General features: G+C 36.6%; 2 protein-coding genes and 2 long non-coding RNA genes across 8 annotated transcripts; 2 read left to right on the top strand and 2 right to left on the bottom strand.

The window, feature by feature from the left end:
• Positions 1-2,404: 2,404 nt before the first annotated feature.
• LOC118268105 (cytochrome b5-related protein) lies at positions 2,405-5,420 on the bottom strand. 2 transcript variants are annotated; one of them, XM_035582375.2, is made up of 5 exons: positions 5,027-5,405; positions 4,423-4,826; positions 4,085-4,270; positions 3,702-3,932; positions 2,405-2,866 (listed from the first exon to the last, which is right to left on the bottom strand). In XM_035582375.2, exons 1-5 carry the CDS (start codon positions 5,279-5,281, stop codon positions 2,581-2,583), a joined length of 1,362 nt encoding a protein of 453 aa, XP_035438268.2. In that variant the 5' UTR covers positions 5,282-5,405; the 3' UTR covers positions 2,405-2,580. The 2 variants fall into 2 exon arrangements, with proteins under 2 accessions (XP_035438268.2, XP_050562196.1); XM_050706239.1 differs by lacking the exon at positions 3,702-3,932 and having other exon boundaries at positions 5,027-5,420.
• A 1,183-nt stretch (positions 5,421-6,603) lies between these two features.
• LOC118268107 (cytochrome b5-related protein) lies at positions 6,604-12,227 on the top strand. 4 transcript variants are annotated; one of them, XM_035582381.2, is made up of 6 exons: positions 6,604-6,689; positions 6,808-6,981; positions 7,852-8,255; positions 9,836-10,024; positions 11,528-11,758; positions 11,828-12,227. In XM_035582381.2, exons 2-6 carry the CDS (start codon positions 6,874-6,876, stop codon positions 12,105-12,107), a joined length of 1,212 nt encoding a protein of 403 aa, XP_035438274.2. In that variant the 5' UTR covers positions 6,604-6,689; positions 6,808-6,873; the 3' UTR covers positions 12,108-12,227. The 4 variants fall into 4 exon arrangements, with proteins under 4 accessions (XP_035438274.2, XP_035438275.2, XP_035438276.2 ...); XM_035582382.2 differs by having other exon boundaries at positions 6,611-6,673; XM_035582380.2 differs by having other exon boundaries at positions 6,615-6,981.
• A 779-nt stretch (positions 12,228-13,006) lies between these two features.
• Positions 13,007-14,210, bottom strand: LOC118268108 (uncharacterized). The gene is made up of 4 exons (XR_007707383.1): positions 13,933-14,210; positions 13,747-13,850; positions 13,537-13,595; positions 13,007-13,458 (listed from the first exon to the last, which is right to left on the bottom strand). It is a non-coding gene; the product is annotated as an uncharacterized LOC118268108 (long non-coding RNA).
• Positions 14,211-14,260: 50 nt separating this feature from the next.
• On the top strand, positions 14,261-18,140 carry LOC118268393 (uncharacterized). Its single transcript, XR_004783022.2, has 3 exons — positions 14,261-14,734; positions 15,248-16,470; positions 16,773-18,140. It is a non-coding gene; the product is annotated as an uncharacterized LOC118268393 (long non-coding RNA).
• The last annotated feature ends 1,917 nt before the right edge of the window (positions 18,141-20,057 follow it).

Raw genomic sequence — 20,057 nt, 5'->3', positions numbered from 1 at the left:
TTTAAATATCAAGCTGTGGAAAACTCGCTCGTTGCTTATTGGTAAATTAATGTTTAAATCAGAGAGTTTATGGATACATAGCTTTTGGAGAAAAAGATTAGGCGGTATGGAAAGTATACCACACTAAAACTGCTAGTTATGAACTAGCAGTTTTAGTGTGGTATACTTTCCATGACTGCACGGTTGGTGCGGTGACTGGGCAACTGGCTGCCGCGCAACGGGTAGCGGGTTCGATTCCCGCACGGAGCAACTCTTTGTGTGATTCACAAATTGTTGTTTCGGGTCTGGGTGTCATGTGTATGTGAACTTGTTTGTAAACGCACCCACGACACAGGAGAAAATCCTAATGTGGGGCAACGTTCTTGTTAAACAAAAAAAAAAACAAAACGTATGTATTTATAATAAGATACCGGTTCCTCTTAGCAGAAGGGAATTACTTAAATAGATACAAGTGACTTTTTCGAAAAAAGTAATCTTTGATCAAACCTAACCAAACCAGATTTTAGTACATATCTTCAACAAACAGTGTTATTGTGAGGAAAAGTTCATTGCGATAATTTAATCACTGACTTTTGATAAGCGAAGTCACGGCGCAAGCAAAGGTCGCGGTTATCATCATACAACTATATTTGTATGATAAAACACTAGTGAGTATATAGCCAACGAATAATAAATAAGCATTTATGTCAATACCTTATGTATTGGTTGCACAAGTGAACATAATGCACACGAAAGTTTCAAGTTTCATCAAGCGATAATTTTGATCATTGATGATTTTGATTATTTTTTATCATAATCATGGCACTATATGACCATTCACTTCACACCAGGAATTGCCGGGACCTCTTCAAATGTGAAAGGTTCAGGTTTATCAGAGTCCTGCTGTCCAGTCTTTCTTAAATGTACAGTCCTATAGTTGATTCTGACGATACCCGCAGGAAGATTAGAAGTGGTAGCAACTCCTTGTCGTTGTCCCATGGTCATTTTAACATTGCTCGATGCTTGCTTATAAAACTATAGTACGTTTAATCATCATAATTTTGAAGGAAAAGCACGTATAATATTCTTATTCAAATATTTATTTAAAGTTCTCTAAAATTATATTTTTAAATATTACTTATAAAATACAAAAAAATAACATTTTAAAATATAAAAATAGGAGCCAAACCAGTAGCGGGAGCATGGTCCAAGCTATCGGTGATAAGGGCCCCAAAGACAGAAACCTCCTCACAATACGTGCCGTTTCGAGGAGTAGTGCCTTCTGCATCAGGCCCTTGATCCATCCGCCCAAAGCCAACCTCCCTAGATGGATGTAGAGGCTTTAAGGGATCAACCCATTGGCCGATACGAGTCATTGTTTATAGGTAAACATAAATTAAAAATATTGAATGTATAATGACAGTGACCTTTACGCTTCAAACGATAATTAAAACAGATTAATTCCGTCTATCCGTTTACTTAAATTCATTACTGCTACCAAAATATTTGCTTTGTCTTTCTTAATTAAGTTTGATGATAAGATAATCACGATATTATATTATAGCAAATATTTTGTTGTTTAGAAGATTTATATATACGAAAACCAGCTTCTATCCGCGATTTCGACCGCGTAGCATAAAGACTATATGCTTGTCCATGTTGAACTCGCAGGTGTGGGCGATAAGTTCAAAACTTTAAAATTTCTGAAATTTTCTCGGTTTTGAAAATGTAATGGTTAAGCTGTGAAACTATGTGACCGTTTCCACCGATATTAAGCGCTATGTAGCTGTGAGAGTAAGCAGTGCTATGAAGATATGCTGCCGCACATATGCATAAAACGCATCCATAGCACATATCTTTGTGATCATATCAGATCGGGGCGGAGAGGACGTGGGCGCGGTTTAAGGCCGCGTTTCCACTGACGCGGAGCGGGGCGGAGAGGAGCTTAGCGGTGTACGAATTGACCAATCACTATGCTCAAAATCTCCGCTCCGCTTCAATGGAAACAGCATGATTGGTCAATTCGTGCACCGCTAAGCTCCTCTCCGCCCCGCTCCGCGTCAGTGGAACCGAAGCCTAAACCGCGCCCACGTGTTGTACGATAACGCTTGCACGTGATCGTATATTTTTATTACAATTTTCGTGAGACATACTAAATTAATTATTATGTTATCGGCTTACTCACGTTATTCTTTGACGAGGAACTCGACTAGTTTCGATCGGCGATTGTCGCGACTGCTACTGTAGCAGCGCGACAATCGCGGCGTCATGTGTCGCGGAATGCTGCTCATGAGTATGAGCCTCTAGCATGGCTGGAAACTAGTTCCTTTAAAGATACCGTACCTTTTCAATATACAGGTTTTTAGTTTTAGGTTTACAGGTTATGAAATTACTACAAACATGTTTACGAAATAAATAAAGCACATACTGGTAATCATAATGTAGTTTTATTTTATACAAACACACATTTTGTGTAAAATGGTGAAAAGTGGGTGTACATTGTATAGCGGCATTACGTGTCGTAATGAGCACCTCTGCCTACCCCTTCGGGGATAAAAGGCGTGACGTTGCTGCTACATTTTGTTTTACAAAATTACGAACTTAACGCGAATCATCCAAAACATTTGGATTTTCTTTGACAGCCATTTTTAACTGACCTATAAAAAGGTCCAAAGACGATGTCAATCGGAAATTAGCTTTGAACTTTTCGCAATGTTCCAGAAATACTGGGTACAACTGTTTCAATATTACATGGTCCAACGTTGGAAAGAGATGATGGAGAGCGTGATCTCCGAAGAACGTCATGGATTTGAAGAGGCTGTTGTTGATGTCAGTACGGTCCATTACTGCTTCCAGCTCATGCATGCCCCAGTCAACTGTTTCGCCTCTGTAAACGGCAATTTTGTTAATTCGATGACGAAACAAACAAAGTCAAATAGTTAAATTTAGTAATTATAAAAATAACGCTTTTAAAGAATACATTGACTGCCAACAAAAATCTGTTGAAGGCAAATCCTCCGCTTGCGCCGGTCACTTCTGCCCCCCATGGCGTTTAATGTGTTAAGAAGAAAAAAATTTAAACGTGTTATATAAGATTTTTATTTTGTAACACATGAGTAGATATAATCACGGTGTATCGGAACACCAGAGGTGTTACAGGTGCGTTGCCGGTCAATTGAGGGTTAGGAATTTGAGGATTGTTGAGATTGGGGAGATTGGGAAGGGGGTTCATTGGGCCTCCCGTAACCTCACTTACACAACAAAACACAACGCAAGCATTGTTTCACGTCGGTCTTCTGTGAGACCGTGTGTATTATCATTTCGGTAATCCAGCGCATTTGTGCCGAAGTATGGCTCTCCCACACTTACATTTTGTTGTAATGTTTTGTCAAAACATCTTTAAATGTAGTGTGTTACAAAAATCACCTTCGCATTCCTAACTTTAGAACAATATTAATATTACATGTAGTATACATTTAGCCGCTTATTTTTTATGAATTTACTTAAAACATATTCAAGCTTTTTATTAGAAGTAATGAAGGGCTTTCATTCAACGTGAAGGACTGGGGAGAAGGCCTTTGCTTAGACGTCCACTAGGACTTCTTCCTGCTGATGATAATGATGATGAATCAGAAGCCAGTTTTAGAATAAAACTAAATAAGATTTTTTACAGAAATATCGCTCAATTTTAAACAGAGATAAAAAATATTACGTCAGCATACCTGACTTGATCACCATCTTTGAAGATATCCGGATGATGGTGGGCAGCGTTTGTGCCGATAGCAAAAATAATTAAACTGGTAGTACAAATTATCCACATCCACATAATCACTGCGTGGAATAATGAAGAACCACTAGCAAAGCACATCCAAATTGGAAGAAGGAAGCCGATACCGTCATGCCATTTGTAGTGACGGGTCAAGAAATCTTTACGAATGAAAATGCTTGCGAATCTGAAAATAATATTGTATAATATTAATGCTGTTTCGGCATGATAAGGCATAAAATTAAGAAATTTTTATTGGAATTTCTTGGAAACATTGCTTGGTTATATTGGACCCACAAAATTGTTTAGATGTTGTGTAAAATCAAAATATTTTCTTACCTCCTAGAGAAATTGATGAGAGATATGAAAGGATAAAAAATAAGTTCAATGAAGAGTGTGAAGTATACCCGACTAGATTTCTTTCTCGGATTCCAGAAGACTATTGGCTCAAACGCACTAACTTCGAAATCCATTAGAGTATTCGGGTATAAATGGTGAGAAAGAGCATGAGATATTCTGAAGTCTCTGTAACAAACAACATACATTCATATCTGTTAACATTATAACAAGATCAAGAAGGAATAGGTAAAAATATGCTATTTTATTATAGTTACATAATTTACTTATTATGCAAAAGTTATGTATTGATATACGTTTTGCATTATAATTATTACTACCTGTAAGACATCAAAGTTAGATTGAATAAATACATTCTCCAGTTGGTTTTCATGTGAACATAGCTGTGTGATGCGACTGTGGTCCATGCTAGAGCCAGTGACGCTGTCAGGTATGCTCCCATTACAATCCAATAGTCGGTAGACCAGCAAGATATAGCTGACGACAACAAAACGGTTGCAAAAAGACTATCAATAATATAATCTGGCCGCTTTTGTTTGCTAGGAGGAATTTTCTTTATCTCCTCTCTCACAGCTCGTTTCAACGTTTTGTAAAAACCATCTTCTTCGAATGTAAACGGAGAATTCCTTTGCGTCTTAGCGTCTCGTTTATAATACTTTTCTATCATCTTTTCCACAACAGGATTCAAGTGATGGCATTCGAAGGCCTCCGTAATGTCTGTCCCCTGCAAATTCGTTTATCATAACTAATAGACACAAAATATTGATTCATACACAATCATAAATCATTCCTAACGTTTCGGTAAATAGAAAAAGAAATCACAAATATTGCTTTCGTTGGACAAATTGATGTCCATATTTTATAACTACGTACCTAAAGTGTACTTAACTCAATTAAAATATATTTCAGCGGTAATTAGGTTACCTTAGAAAGCTCCAACCATTCAGCACCGCCGGGATGTTTATCTTGGAATTCTTCGAAATCGTAAAGCCCATCACGAATTCTCCACAAACCTTCGGCTCCATCGTCCATGGCTTTGCCTTCTAACCATTGTACGGGATCCTTCAGCCCTCCATCTCTTAATGATGGGTATTTCAACTGCGGGAAACTGACATGAGTTTTTTTCTCAGCCGCCGTTTGGTGGGCCCACTCAATATAATTTGTGTCTTTTGGAGCCATATTTGAAATTGATATTTAACACATTATAAGTAACAATATAATGTTATCACTTCACTCCGTTGTCAACCGCTCGACCCGGAATTAGGACACTGTCTTAATGATTGACACTCTCAATGTTCTGTTTTATTCGACAACAGAAAGTAGTCAATCAAAGTCTAAATAATTGACAAAAGATAAGATCATTTTGTTTACAAAAATCTATGAAGACTGAGTTCGTTTGCAAAGGCAAACGAACTTACTGTAAGAATTTAAGAGCTGTTCAACATGATCAACAAATCAAGTTACTTGCATTGGTATTTGCCTTGTATTCTTAAAAAAGGTAGGCTTTGCACAGGCAAAAGCATAATATATTAAATGTAACACCAATTTTCACCAGTTTATTGGTCTTTTCGATAGTCGCACTTGTACACTGCGACTTCTAAGTTTCGAGGAGGGTTCATAGTAGTAATTTTCTAGACTTCCCTACATATTTGGTTCAAATTGAACTTACTTCTAATATACCTAACATCTACGCATGTAAGATAAATATAATTTGTAAATATACTAAGGTTATCATGATGTAATCCCAGTGATCTTATAGTATTTACACACTTACCGTACAATTGTTTTAAGGTTACTTCTTTATTCATTTCAATTTAAACCGGACCGATACATTAGCTCCTTTTTCTTTTTTTTTATCAAGCAATATTAGTAACACGAGGTAATTTTTTATGGTATAAGCTCGTAAACGAGCGTTCGGATCACCAGGTGTTAAGCAATCGCTGCCGCCCATGGACACGAGAAACACCAGAGGCGTTACAAGTGCGTTGCCGGTCCTTTGGGGATTAGAAATTTAAGGGTTGTTGGGGAATCGAGGATTGGGAAGATTGGCACCCCTTTCTGATCTTCCTAATTCCCGGTAATTGGGCCTCCGGTAACTTCACTCACACAACAAAACACATCGCAAGCATTGTTTCACGTCCGTTTTCTGTGTGGCCGTGGTCTCACTCGGATCAAGCCGGCCCATTCGTGCCGAAACGTGGCGCTCCCACACCGTCCCACACTCCTATTGCAAAATATATCAGAACAACGAAAGTAGCCAACAACATACCCTTTTAAACTTTGTTCCTTGCTTCTAAATATAACTTGCTAAGACGCAGCCTATAATAAATAAGACCTCAAAGCAATTTTCAAAGTAAACGAAAAAGCCTGAAATCTTGCATAAAATTAAACTCCTATTAATAAACGTTTTCCGCGGAGTAAAATCAAATCACCTAATGTACTGGTAATTTAATGCCACTATATACATCATCAAAGAAACTTATCAACTATATTATTATTTGTACTAGTGAACTTGCCGTTAAAATCATAGATCTAGTACTGATTTGGTCGAGTTATGTGTAATAAACATCTGTGAGCATTCGCTTGTGTAATTATAGTTTTTTATTATTTTATAATTAAAGTTGAAAATGCCACCTAATGCGGATTGGGAAGAGGTAGCTCAGCAAAGAGCCGTAGATAAAAATACACATGTGAGTTTTCCGCAGTTAAAATATCCTTCGCTGCGAGATGACGGTCTAAGAGACCCGGTACAATGGCTGGCTGGGAAGGCAATGGATGACGGTGCTGAAGGATTATGGCGCATTCATGACAAACTATATGACTTAACGAGGTTTATAAAGCGACACCCGGGAGGTGAAGAGTGGCTGGAACTCACCCAAGTAAGAAAAGTGTTTTTTTTTTTGTATAATATTTTTGAAATATCCATCCTCATTTTGGTAAAATAAATTAGACAAGAGACTTACGATTCAAGACGTTAAGCATTAATACAATGTAGGCGAAGATTTAATTTTAATTTTGAGTAATTAACAACAAAATATGTAATTAAATAAAAAATCGGTTTGGTTTTAATTGTAAACCCATTACATAAATAATATATAATGTCAAAGATCCCACAGCCGTAAGGTACAACCAAATTTCTAAAGAATATTACTGTCGGTTCTTAGTAGTTTCTTGTGTACTTTTTAACATCTGAATGTTTCTGGAGCTTGCCCCTTAACACCTGCGTAAGTACCAGGTGAAAAGGTTACTAAAAATCGGAGTCTCAGAGAATCAGAGTTTAGTAGAGAGAGTAGAGACTTAACTTAAATTTTTATCGCTCATTTTTCTGTGTTTTAATTTAGGTCATATGGGATTTCTCCATACGGTATACAGAGTGTCCCATATATAATAGGTTCGAACTGTTATCAGAAAAATATAAAAATATTTAATTACAGTGACTTATGTGTTATCCGTTGCGTCTACATTTTTGCTTACATTATCGTGAATAGTGCTTCAGTAATATGGAATGATACATTCTGAGCCAACTGCTTTAGTTTGGAAAAGGATGTCATTTTTAGACGAACCAAGTACTTTAGGTAAAATTTTCATCTTACTTTAAGCTGATACTATACTGAAAAAAAAAATGTGGGAACCTTTATGTAGGTACCTTAGCATTGAAAAACTAACAACCAAATAAGTTTAAGCCAGATTAATCCCAACAACAAGAATTAAAATCCCTCACCACTTTAAATCAAGTTTTATTTTTCCAGGGAACTGACATAACTGAAGCTTTTGAATCTCATCACTTAAACCCATCCACAGAGAAAATTCTTACACAATATTATATAAGAGATGCGAAGACTCCACGTAATTCGCCGTTTACGTTCAAAGAAGATGGCTTTTATAAAACGCTAAAGAGAGCGGCTTTTGAGGAGCTGAAGAAAATCCCTAAAGATGCATCTAGGTCTGCAAATAACATAACAGATTGTCTGTTTGTATCGTTGCTTGTTAGTTCAGCTATGGCCTGCTGGGTCACGAATAATTATGCTATGAAATTTTGGTATACCTACGCGTCACTCAACTTGGCAGTTTTGACTGTCGCTTGTCACAATTACATACACAGGAAAACGAATTGGCGTATGTATTTGTTTAATATGAGCATGTGGTCTTACAGGTGAGTTGGATTTATTGATTGATTATGTTATTTTATGTAGTAGTTGGTTCCGTAGCCAAATGGCAAAAAACGGAACCCATTCGTCATGTCTGTCTGTCTGTCCGTCCGTATGTCACAGTCATTTATTTCCGAAACTATTAGGCCTACATAGTTGAAACTTTGTAGGTTGATGTATTCTGGTAACCGCTATTCGAATTTTGCATAAAAATTAATAAAGGAGACGTTTCATTTTTATATGGGACTCCGGCCATAAGATGTACCTTTTAGCGAAGGTGGGAAACGTACCCCTGAATTGAATAATGCAACATTATTTTCATAATATCAAATGTTTTTAAGTACAAAATAAAAATTAAAAATGTTTGACATTATTTTGTCGTACGAGTAATGACAGCCATGACAGATGAGTTTCGAATATAGTTTAGACAGATGCGTTTCAACAAGCGGTCATTTTGAATTCGTTCAGAAAATACACTTAAAAATAGATTAAAGATTTTTGTAACGATCAAATCGTCACACTTATTTATGTTTACTTGAGGGGGTTTATTCAAAAACTTGTACAAGAGAATAATATTAATATATTTTTAACACTATAAAATATACTTTTTACATTTATTTTCTTTATAATATTGATTTGATGAACGAATAAAGTATGCAAGCAAATGAGACGCCATGTTGAATAAAGCGTGGCAATAATTGAAAATCTAATATTTTTTGCACTCAACATATACGGCCTAAATTCACTAGAGAATATTTTTCTTCAATTCAAAAGTATTTTTTCCTCTTTTTCGATATAATATGTAGGTACAGCTCATGGCCGAAGACATAACATCTCCTTTAAAATATACATTATTTAATAATTATATAAATTAAAGGGAACTGATTAAATAAAAATTGTTTTTCAGCTAACCTAACCGTGATGAGTGTCTATAGATAGGACTTTAAAAAAAACATTAAGGTTTCTAAAACCATTTTTCGTCAATACCTATCTGAAACGTTTGAAAGCGAGACGACCCCCCACCTCTAACTTTTAAAATAAGAGAGTGAGAAAACAAAAAAAAAATATAGGTATGCTGTAGATTTCAATGGAAACTTTCAACGAAAATTGGTTTGAACCAGATAACATTATAAGTTTTTAAGAAATATTACGTTTTCAAAAAACGCAAATATAAGTTTGTCGTTCATACAAACATTGTGTAAAACCAAGTTATTTTATAACTTTTATATTATGTCATATACTTGCTGCTACGGAACCCTTCATAGGCGAATCCGACTCGCACTTGGGCGGTTTTTGTTAAATTGTTAAAAACAATAAACATTTAATTTTGTAGTAAATATTCCGTTTTGGAAATATTTCGTTGCATTGTTGCTGAGCCATCGCGGTAACGAAAGTTTGGCTTATTGTTTTGAACCCAACAATCTACCGGCTTGCGTATAGCAATTTTTAGGTAAAATTTAATTAATTCAGTTCTGTTCAATTGTGACTTTTTCAATGTTAAAATCGAGACAGCATACATTGGAATTCGTGACTCAACCAATGAATCAACATTACTTCACTTCAGACTGACTATTTTTATTCACAGGGACTTCCGAGTATCCCACGTGCTGTCCCATCACCTTTACACAAACACGTTGATGGATTTGGAACTAAGTTCTTTAGAACCAATGCTATTTTACATTCCTAGGAAAGAGAAACCACTACATGCGAAACTGGGTTTCATTACTCAGATATTCTTTTTTCCTTTCATTTTCTTATTAAGTTTTATGAAAAGGTGAGTAAATAATATAATCCTTATTAATTTGTAGTAAACAGTACTATCATTGTAAAAGCGCTCCTGCATTTTACACAGGCTATACACATGCTAACGCATACACTAAACGCGTGTAATTGTTTGTACTGTTATAGCCGTCTAAAGTTGTAAACGCACACTTAGCGCTTGCCATCTGAACTTAGGCTAAAGCGGTTAAGCTCACACGTTAGAGCGAGGGCACACGATGCGTTGCCGCGGTGGTGCGGCACCGGTGTGGTGTCGCTGCGTCGTCTTACATAGAAATATCTGTGGCATATATTATCATACCGCACCGGACTTACAACCACCAAGTCGAGGCGGGGAGGGGTGAGTGCGTTACGATGTCGGAGGTTTTGCGTCACAAAGAAACTTTCATTAACAGACTGTCCGACGCTGCTACGGTGCCGCTGCGACATAATAACGTTACGGTGCCGCACTGCCCTTGTGCCCGCTCTTAACGGCGCGGCTCCGAATCAACTCCGGGTCGGCTCCGGCATGGTGTTTTTTGCTTTAGAAACAATACAAAAAGCAGTTCCCTTGTGCGAACTGCTAGGGAGTGGAATCCATTACCGGAGTCTATGTTTCTGGTATAACCGTTTCTGGTATAGGCAGATATGCTTCATCGTAGGCCGTATCATCGCTTACCACCAGGCGAGATGATGGCCAAAGTCGACCCATCAAATTTCCAAAAATGGTCAGGATCTGATGACGGTACCCTAGAAAAACTAGGGAACGAGTGAACTCATTTAATTAAAGTACAAGTTATATAATATATTATGATTAGTTTTCGTCATAAATAGTTTTAGTACATAGTTTATAGTTTTAGTTTAATTTTGTATATGTAGGTATTTTAATTTCCTCTTTTATTGATTTTTTTTTCATTTAAGTTTGGCATAAGTAACATAATAGAGAGCACATAGTATGTTTTTATCCCAAAATTCCAGGATCGACATTTTCGCGGGAAAACGTTACTACGCGTACGAAGTCGCCGGCACAGCTAGTACTTTAATTATAGTATTGAGAACCTACTCATGTGACTTTACACAAATAAGATTGATAGAATATGGATGGATAGAATATGATGTAGAAAATACGTACATTATTTATTATATTACAGTAATATCAGAAACTCGTCCCGTGTTTGTCAGTTAGGTCATGCTGATGTCCCTGAGTTTCCTGGGATTTCACGTACATCAGCAGCCCATGAGAGTCTCTACAAAATAGGAGTTGCTTTTTATTCTAAATTATTTCTATCCTTAACTGGCGTGTTTGAGATCGCCAGTTTGAAAAGATCAGGTTTATCAGAGAGTGCTGATAATCTGTTAAATATACATATACCACACCTACGACTCCGGGATGGTGTAATAGTAGGGGTAGAGACAATGTTATTTGGTCACCACACGGCAATATTTTAAATATGGCTACCACATAATCAATCGACCTGATAATGAATACATCAATAAAAGTGATGTTTGCTTATTTCAGGTTCCTCTCGATATTCCTTTATCAAGGGTTTTTCAAAAGCCATTATCGTTGGCACGATGCCATTGGGTTACTACTTCCATTGTGGATGGCAATCGCTAGTGATGCCCCCTTACTTGACGTGATTTCCATGTGGCTGTGGATAAATTGTACTGGCAGCCTAATTTTCTTCTCTATTGCTGTAAATGCTGCTCATCATCACCCCGATGCTATTAAGGATGGAGATCAACCAGCGTATGTATATCAACTTTTGATAAGAAAACAATTTTCAAGTAATAAAAACTTATATGTATAATTTTACAGAAACGAAACTCCGGATTGGGGAATGCACCAAGTAGAAGCACTTCTCGACCGCAAGGATGTAAACGGCAACGTTTTTGCTGTGATGACCCTATTCGGAGACCACTGCTTACATCACATGTTCCCAACCCTAGACCACAGTGTGCTGAAGTATATGCACACATTGTTTATTGATCTATGTGAGAAGTACCAAGCCAACTATAGGGTTTCCACTCAATTCAAACTGGTTCTTGGACAAATCAAGGAAACAATGCGAACTGAATTCAGAGTGAAGAATGATTAATTTTTTTCGTAAATAACTGGTCATTTTATTTGTCACGCCGGATAGAATCTTGAGTTTCTTAGAATTTGGTTTTCGATATGAAATTATTTATAGTTATGTATAATAAACTTATAATTAGTACCTATAGTCGTTATGTGGTCTTTTGATATGTGACAGACAGTATCACATATGTTGTTATCCATTTTATGCCGGTTTTCTGCCGTGCAGACAAAAAAGGACAAATAGTTTTTATACTTATAAAAAGCCCTATAGGAAAATCCGACTGCAATATAGATCTTGAAAGAGTCAATCGGCGATACGCAACGTTGATCGCAGTTTTAGCGGTCCAGCGTGTGCACAAGTGCAGCTGAAATCGGCGGCGGGCAGCAGCACAACCCGCAGTTACATAACGTAGGGCGAACAGAGCAGTCGTCACCCAGTTCATGACTCCTACACAGTGATGTCTTGACTTTTTAAGTTATACAAATTATATTGTCCGTCTATCCGTCAAAACGTAAAGTGATTCTGATTATAATAAGTACTTGTCATTGTTTACGATAGTTCGTAGATTTGAACATCGATTACTTAAACAGCCCTGGTCCGATTTGCGTGATTCTTTTTTTATTCGGTAGGGTGTACGTTTTCACAAGCGAGGGCTGGGCTCGCTGTCATTGCAGCGGTAAGTCCTCTCTTTGAGAAGTGGCTGGAGAGGCGCCATTTATGTCTGATGATGATTTCATGTCAAAGAGCTGATGATGGAAGGTGAAACTCCTCAATGCTTAAGAGTTCAAAGAAATTTCTTTCAAAAATATACTTACATATGGATCCAGAATAGTATTCTTTGAGGCTATTAGGTAGATCTGCTTATAGAAGGTAAGTCTCATTAAGTTTAGATTGAGGTTTAAGTATATACAAAGATGTAGCTAATTTTTATTTATTTCGAGTTAAACCTTCAGTATTTACATATACCTTGTGGCGACACCTGACAAGTACCTAACAGGTGACAATAGTGGCGCACAGCCTATCGGCGAACAAATCAACGGATGACGTCATAAATATCCTAATTTGCATTTGTGAAGTTTACATGCGAATAAACATGGATAGAAAATCCACGTGTCGAACAGTTCGGGTTCAGGGCCGAATACTCCACGACCCAGCAGGTTGCGAGGGTACTGCACGACCTGGTCGCCGCGCGTAACGGGCCGCGGTAGTATTCCTCGATATGGAGAAGGCGTTCGACCGCGTCTGGCACGCCGGCCTGCTCAGCAAGCTGGCTACATCTACTACTCCTCGTCGACTAGTCAGGATCGTGGCCACCTTCTTGCACGGTAGAACGGACGACGACGCCAAACTCGCGTTCTACGCGGACGACCTGTAATAAACAAATAGTTATATTCTTATTTATTTTAAGGTTGAAAATGAGCAACAGTAGATATAAAATATATATTACCTTTCTAGAGTTTAATCGCTATTCATGACATTATTTAAATTTATTTTTCGTTTGGCCACCTGAATATAATAATTAACAATTAGATCAAGCAAAATCTATATATCATGTAATTGTACAGGTGGGTTTCTGATATACATATAGTTCACTAGACGCACAAAAACTAGATTAGAATTCAATCCTTTTTCATTATGAACGAAAAAGAGATCTTACGTTGTGTGAACTTGCTCCCATGCTTTTGTCCTGTTCGTGTTGGTATCTAGCGATTTATTTTCAATAACTTGCGCATGTTCTTTGTAAAAGACACGAAATAATTGCTAAAACAGAAAAGACATTTAAATAATACAACCACTGTAATCATAAATAAATACCACACATTAAACAATTAACAAGACTTACCTTTTCTTCTTCGACCCAGTTTATGGGGCGAACGCGTTTTTGGATCATTTTGAATATTAAATAATATTATAAAAATTAGTATTATCAAACAGCGTCTTGTGATGACACGCTTATGTCAGGTTGATAGTTCTGTCATTTATTTCTTTTTCGATTACATTCAATAGTTCTTCTTTTTACTTTTAAAATAAGTGTGTTGCCAGAACAAAGAATATAATAAGTTATATATATAATAATAAGTTCAGAGTAAAGAATGTATTGTAAATCCGAGGTTACTCCATAGTTATTAATAAGGTTCAATTTAGGAATGTCCCCGAGATAATACTTACTGTATAACAAAATATAAATAGGTATTATAATGAATTCATTGTCGGTGACAAGCTTCGTGACAAGCCGTATTTTGGCATTCTCCTTTGACATTCAATATAAATACAATAACAGTACAAAACATTTAAACTTTGTATCCATTATTATATTATTAATTAGGTGTCTTGGTTGCATCAAGATGCCATGTACACATTCTCCAGACTGTGATAAGGTTCCTGAAAGTAAAAGAGCATTTTTAAAATGTGAAACACGCGGTGGCAACGACAGCGCCAGCGTTGGTACCGGCAGCCACCACAGCAGTAGAAGTGGCGGCCGTATAGGTTGCAGCTGGAAACTTTGTAGGAAAATTTTAATCGGAGTGCCGTTGTTCCTATGTTTGGTTTTGATAATTGTTATTGTATGTTGCATAATATACATATTAACTGACCCTCATATGAGAATGGACCTCAAGATAACAGCACGATCATTTGCAAAAGACGTAATATTCTACATACTTACATAATTATTTTACTAATTCAAAAACAAAAAACCGGCCAAGTGCGAGTCGGACTCGCCTTAATGTCTTTTTTAAAGACATTAAGATGTCTATTATTCATCATTAAGAAAATGGTTTTTCCTCAAAATCAATCGTTTGAAAGTTAGACGCTTCCAAAGTTAAAAGTTAGACGGGGGGGGGGCTTCTAACTTTTAAAATAAAAGAGTGAGAAAACTAAAAAAAATATATGTTGGAGATTTCAATGGAAACTTTCAATGAAAATTGGTTTGAATTTCAAAAACCGCAAATATAACTTTGTCGTTCATACAAACACTATGTAAAATCAAGTTATTTTATAACTTTTATATTATGTCATCTACTTGCTGCTACGGAACCCTTCGTAGACGAGTCCGACTCGCACTTGGACGGTTTTTGCTATTTGGCTACGGAACCCTAAAAAGCAAGAAATAACTTTTATTATTATTTTCCTTTCCAACTTTCTTTCTTTCTTTTCAGATGCGTAATAAAACCAAACACATGTTTTCTCCTCCCGAATAAAGTAAAAAACCTTCAGACCCTGTTGCCTGTTGCAAATTCTAAATTCAATGAAATAAGGTTCAAAAGAACTTAATTTGTATTAAAATCCTTTATGGTACTTTATTTTGATACCACCGATGCCGTGGCATACCGCGGTATCGTGTTATCAAAATAAAGTAACATAAATTCTAAATTCATTGAAATAAGGTTCAAAATAACTAAATTTGTATTAAAATCCTTGGCCGTGCCATGCCGTGCCGTGCCGGCAGTGGGCGCCGGCCCTTAACCACTCTGTCAAGATTGATACTGCTGAGAAATAGCTATTTTGTAAGTTTCGGTTTTCTTGCCACAAAAATATTCTTATACAAGGTATGTTATTTAAATTAATTAAAGATGTAATTTTTTTCGAACGAAACGAAAATATATTTTATATTAGCACTAGGCAATATCTTTGGATTCATTTTAGTTATAAGGTATTACGACAACACACACGTTTAGTATAATTTTTATTTAACATAAGGAATAACAGAACATTGCCAAACGTTAAAAGTAATAAATGTGATATATTATTGAATAGTGAGAAATTAGAATTTGTAAAAGAGACTACTTTCCTGAGAATCACTGTAGACGACAAATTGGAATGGGGTCCTCACATTACATCTCTAGCGGGAAGATTAAGCTCTGCAGCTTATGCTGTCTGGAAAATCCGACAGTTTACCGACATAGACACGGCAAGACTAGTGTACTTCAGTTACTTCCATAGCATCATGTCGTATGGCATTTTGCTGTGGGGACAGGCTGCTGACATTGAGTCTATTTTTACTTTACCAAAGCGCGCCGTCAGAGCTATAATATACAATCTTGGTCGTCGCGAATCTCTCAGGGAAAAGTTTAAGGAGATCAATATTATGACCGTACCATGTCAATTTATCTATGAAAATATCACAGAACAGAGAAAAATAAGTAGAAGTAGTGTGTAGGCGGGGCACGCGTAGCCCCTGATAAGTACAGATATGCTTATGTTCGTCATTTAGACGTTTGTACGCATATCAGTCTTCGTTGGACTGTAATAACGTCAACTAGACTTGGAAAATAGCGTCAAAAATCGAAAAAAACATAAAAATGACGAAATGTGCTATTTTATAGTCAAAAGATGAAAGCCATGACAAAAATGTGCCTAGTAGTGGTATATCGTATCATCGGTAAGTGCTATTTTATTTTATTTTAATTTATATTTGGCTTAAAACTAGTGACATATATTTTTTTAAATCTACAAACTAAATATAAGTTTATGTCTAAGATGATAGGGTCTACTTTCTTTCAAACGCAAACCTGCTGTTCTAGAAGATTTCATTCGTGACATCTAAAATTTTGCTACCCGTTTAGGGATTGACATTATCGATAACAAGTTGTCGATATAATTAAAACTTTTTATTACGAATATAGATAAATACAAAAATAATGGATAATAAGTAACTATTAAACATTAATTATGTTGTTTTAGATTTCCGAAGGATCCAGAAATAAAAGGAAAATGGATCGAGATGACTGGAAGACAAAATTGGTTTCCTGCCACTAACTAGTACAATTTGTTTGGACCATGTTGTACAACAAGATATTATATTATGAGTATAACTGAAAAAAATGCGCAATTTTTTACTATAAATAATCAATAAAATTTCCAGATTGCGCAGGCAGAAATACCTAATCACGTTATATAATATTGGCCACCAACTGAAGGGAAGTAACTTTGTTTAATGTTCAGTTTTATTTTCTATTTTTTGTTACTTACGACTGTAATAAAAAAATAATTTATATATAAAGTGTGATTTTTTATTTTTGCAATACAAATTTTGTTAGAATACTACGAACGGCATGTGACTCTTTCCGAGTTATATGTACTTAACTAAGACCATTAAGACACCACTGACAAATGGTGAAGGAAAACATCGTGAGGAAACCTGGGCTTATTATTTTCTAATTACCTATTATAAGTTTGAAATCGACAACCCACATTTGGCAAGCATGGTGATCAATGCTCAAACTTTCTCCGTGCGTGAAGAGGCCTTTGGTCAGCAGTGGCCACGTTTAGGCTATTGATGATGATGATAGATAGATAGATACTACTACTTTTTCAGTCCAGTTTCAGTTTGCTGCGCCCGATGTGACTTGAAACTAGTACAGTGATAAACTAATGTAGAAAAGTCTACATTAGTTTATCAGAGGACGCTGCTTACTTCAAATACATATATACTTATTTTATTATTCTGTATACTAATAAATCTAAATCCTTCAACTATTATCTCTTTAAAATTATAGTTTAGAAAAGAAAAACATATATATTTACAGTTTTACAAGGAAAGATGTTTATTTCTATAGAAAGATAAAATATTATAATGTATACGAGTATTAAAATGTGTTGAACATTTTAATTATATCGATAAGTAAGCTTTCGATATCAGAACATTACTAGAGAAAATACAAGCGATAAAGTAGCTAGTTAAACAAATGTCAACCTTAACATGATAGCAATACAGCGTAATTGAATGCATTTATGATAGTGACATCTAGCGTCGAGTAGCAGAACTTGTTTTTGAAATTATGTTGCATTGAAAAAGAAGATTCTTTATTTTAAAATTAGTAGACAAAAGTCAACTCTATTAATATGTAATTAATGTGTTTTTTCAAAGTGGTGACGGCTGATTTAAAGGCTATTTAACACGGACCAGTCACAGAAAGATTTTGCTAGTGTGACATATTATGATTATCCTGGAGATGTGTTAATTTGGGCGTGGCTTCAGAAAAATTGCCACGCTGGTTCTGATACTAACACAAGCGGTATACTATTTCTATCTCTTCTTCTCTATTCTGTGGAAAATATTATGTATGTTAGGAAAAATTTAAACTTATTTGACAAAGTGTCTGACAGACACAATTATGAAACTAGACATAAGGATAGATTGAGCCAGCCATTCTTTAGATTGGCAAAAATAAGTAAGTCGTTCATGGGATTCTTGTATGGGATCATTGTAAATGTGAGAGCCCTGTAATTACCTAAAACTGAATTAGACTAGTAGAATGCACTTGTGTCAGCTTGGAGTTGTCATGCTCACTCAAAGGTCTCATTGGCGGTGGCACGGGCATTGGATCGCTCGATTCCCTGCAATATGGTTGAGTTGGGCGGTGCTGGTGTACGTGTCATGTTCGTGAACGGGCGCTGTCAACTGGGACTGGTCAGCTCCAGACTGCATTGATTTTGTTGTCCTCAAGGTTATTTTCTTTTTCATTCACTTTGACTGAATATTAGTTTTACATTGTTCTCACATAATTGAAGCAATCGAAACAATGTAACCAAGAATTGTATTGTGAATCTGATTGTAAAAGAGTAACCTATGGAGTTTGGAACGAGCAAATAGCTTCACTAGAGGACTGACCGACAGATAGACGTTATTAATATTATTATATTAGCTTTGACGTTCAAAATTGCCTTCCTAGTCTATTTGAAATAAATACTTTGACTTTGAATAAAGTGCCAAAAGTACCCACAGATCCCATCACCCATGTAGCGGCTCCTGGAAAATAATTACGACAAAATTACCAACGATGATAACGACAACGTATCCCCGAAGGGGTAGGCAGAGGTGCACATTACGGCAACGTAATGCTGCTATACAATGTACACCCATTTTCACCATTTGTGTTATAAGTCCCATGTGGGTCCCATGTGGGGTGTGGTCCCATAGGTAGTGAGCCTATTGCCTTACACTGGGCACAATTCCAGACTCCGTGCTACTACTGAGAAATTTACGGAAAACTAAAAAAGCTCAGTAATACTTTGCCCGACCCGGGATCGAACCCGAGACCCCTTGTCGGGTAGTCGCACTTGCGACCACTCGACCAACGAAGCAGAAATTTTATTATAAAAGTGATTATTTTCCTACACCTCTTTTTTAATTATTTGAGCGTGATTAAATTAGTATTTTATATTTTACTGACAGCTGTGCTGTTTCCACGTTCATTTTGATGCGGATATACCAAGAAATACCTTTTTTTTTTTAACGTGTGGAAATCCTCATGGATACCTTTTGTCTTACGATGTGTACAAATTGCAGGTTATGTCAGACAGCAGGTTATGTCGGACTCTTACCGACTAAAACCACACACTCCTTCCCTGAAAACAAGAGGGTCACTGAGTACTCGAGTGAACGAACTTGCCAGTGACACTCCTTTTATGTTACCATGGATCTTTCGGTGTTAAATTCTACGGCGATTCGTACCACGCCGCCTTTGTCTCCGAGTTGGGTCCATCCTTTCTCGGTCCCTCTCTGCAACCCCCATAACAAAATATAACGACTAATCGTGCGTTAACCATATTACCTACCTGCATCATAATTGATCGTGTCAGATCCTCGACAAATGTTGGTGAAATACTTCCATTGCCATTACCTTGGCGACTACCACTATTGTATTGGTTGAGAAGCTTTTCTACACTTGCAGATAAATTAGCTATTTGTGTACGAAGGTCTGCATTATCGCTCACAAGCTTTTCCACTATGGTACCATCGACAGTAATTGGATTAATCTTCTCTATTGTTGTTTCTTTACTTTGATCGCTCCCTACTTGTGTTTTTGTTCGTTTTCGTGTACGTGCCAAAACAGCAGACTGTTGAGAGACGAGAGACATCTGAGAGCAGTCTGATTCACCGCTATCGCTTACTTTTGTACTTGGACGCTTGAAACGCGACCGCGTAACTCTTCCAGTAGGCATAGAATGCGTTTCCGCAGCAAT

This window comes from Spodoptera frugiperda, chromosome 29 (genome assembly GCF_023101765.2).
Source record: "Spodoptera frugiperda isolate SF20-4 chromosome 29, AGI-APGP_CSIRO_Sfru_2.0, whole genome shotgun sequence".
NCBI lineage: Eukaryota > Metazoa > Arthropoda > Insecta > Lepidoptera > Noctuidae > Spodoptera > Spodoptera frugiperda.
This window is presented reverse-complemented; position numbering and strand designations above follow the sequence as displayed.

Bases quoted from the DNA above. Each gene is read 5' to 3' on its own strand.
- LOC118268105 (XM_035582375.2), bottom strand. From the start codon at position 5,281: ATGGCTCCAAAAGACACAAATTATATTGAGTGGGCCCACCAAACGGCG. The intron at 4,271-4,422 runs GTAGTAATAATT...TGTTTGTTACAG, and splicing joins CTAACTTTGATGTCTTACAG to AGACTTCAGAATATCTCATG. The intron at 2,867-3,701 runs GTATGCTGACGT...TGCCGTTTACAG, and splicing joins AAAGATGGTGATCAAGTCAG to AGGCGAAACAGTTGACTGGG.
- LOC118268107 (XM_035582380.2), top strand. From the start codon at position 6,730: ATGCCACCTAATGCGGATTGGGAAGAGGTAGCTCAGCAAAGAGCCGTA. The intron at 6,982-7,851 runs GTAAGAAAAGTG...TTATTTTTCCAG, and splicing joins AGTGGCTGGAACTCACCCAA to GGAACTGACATAACTGAAGC. The intron at 10,025-11,527 runs GTGAGTAAATAA...TGCTTATTTCAG, and splicing joins TTATTAAGTTTTATGAAAAG to GTTCCTCTCGATATTCCTTT.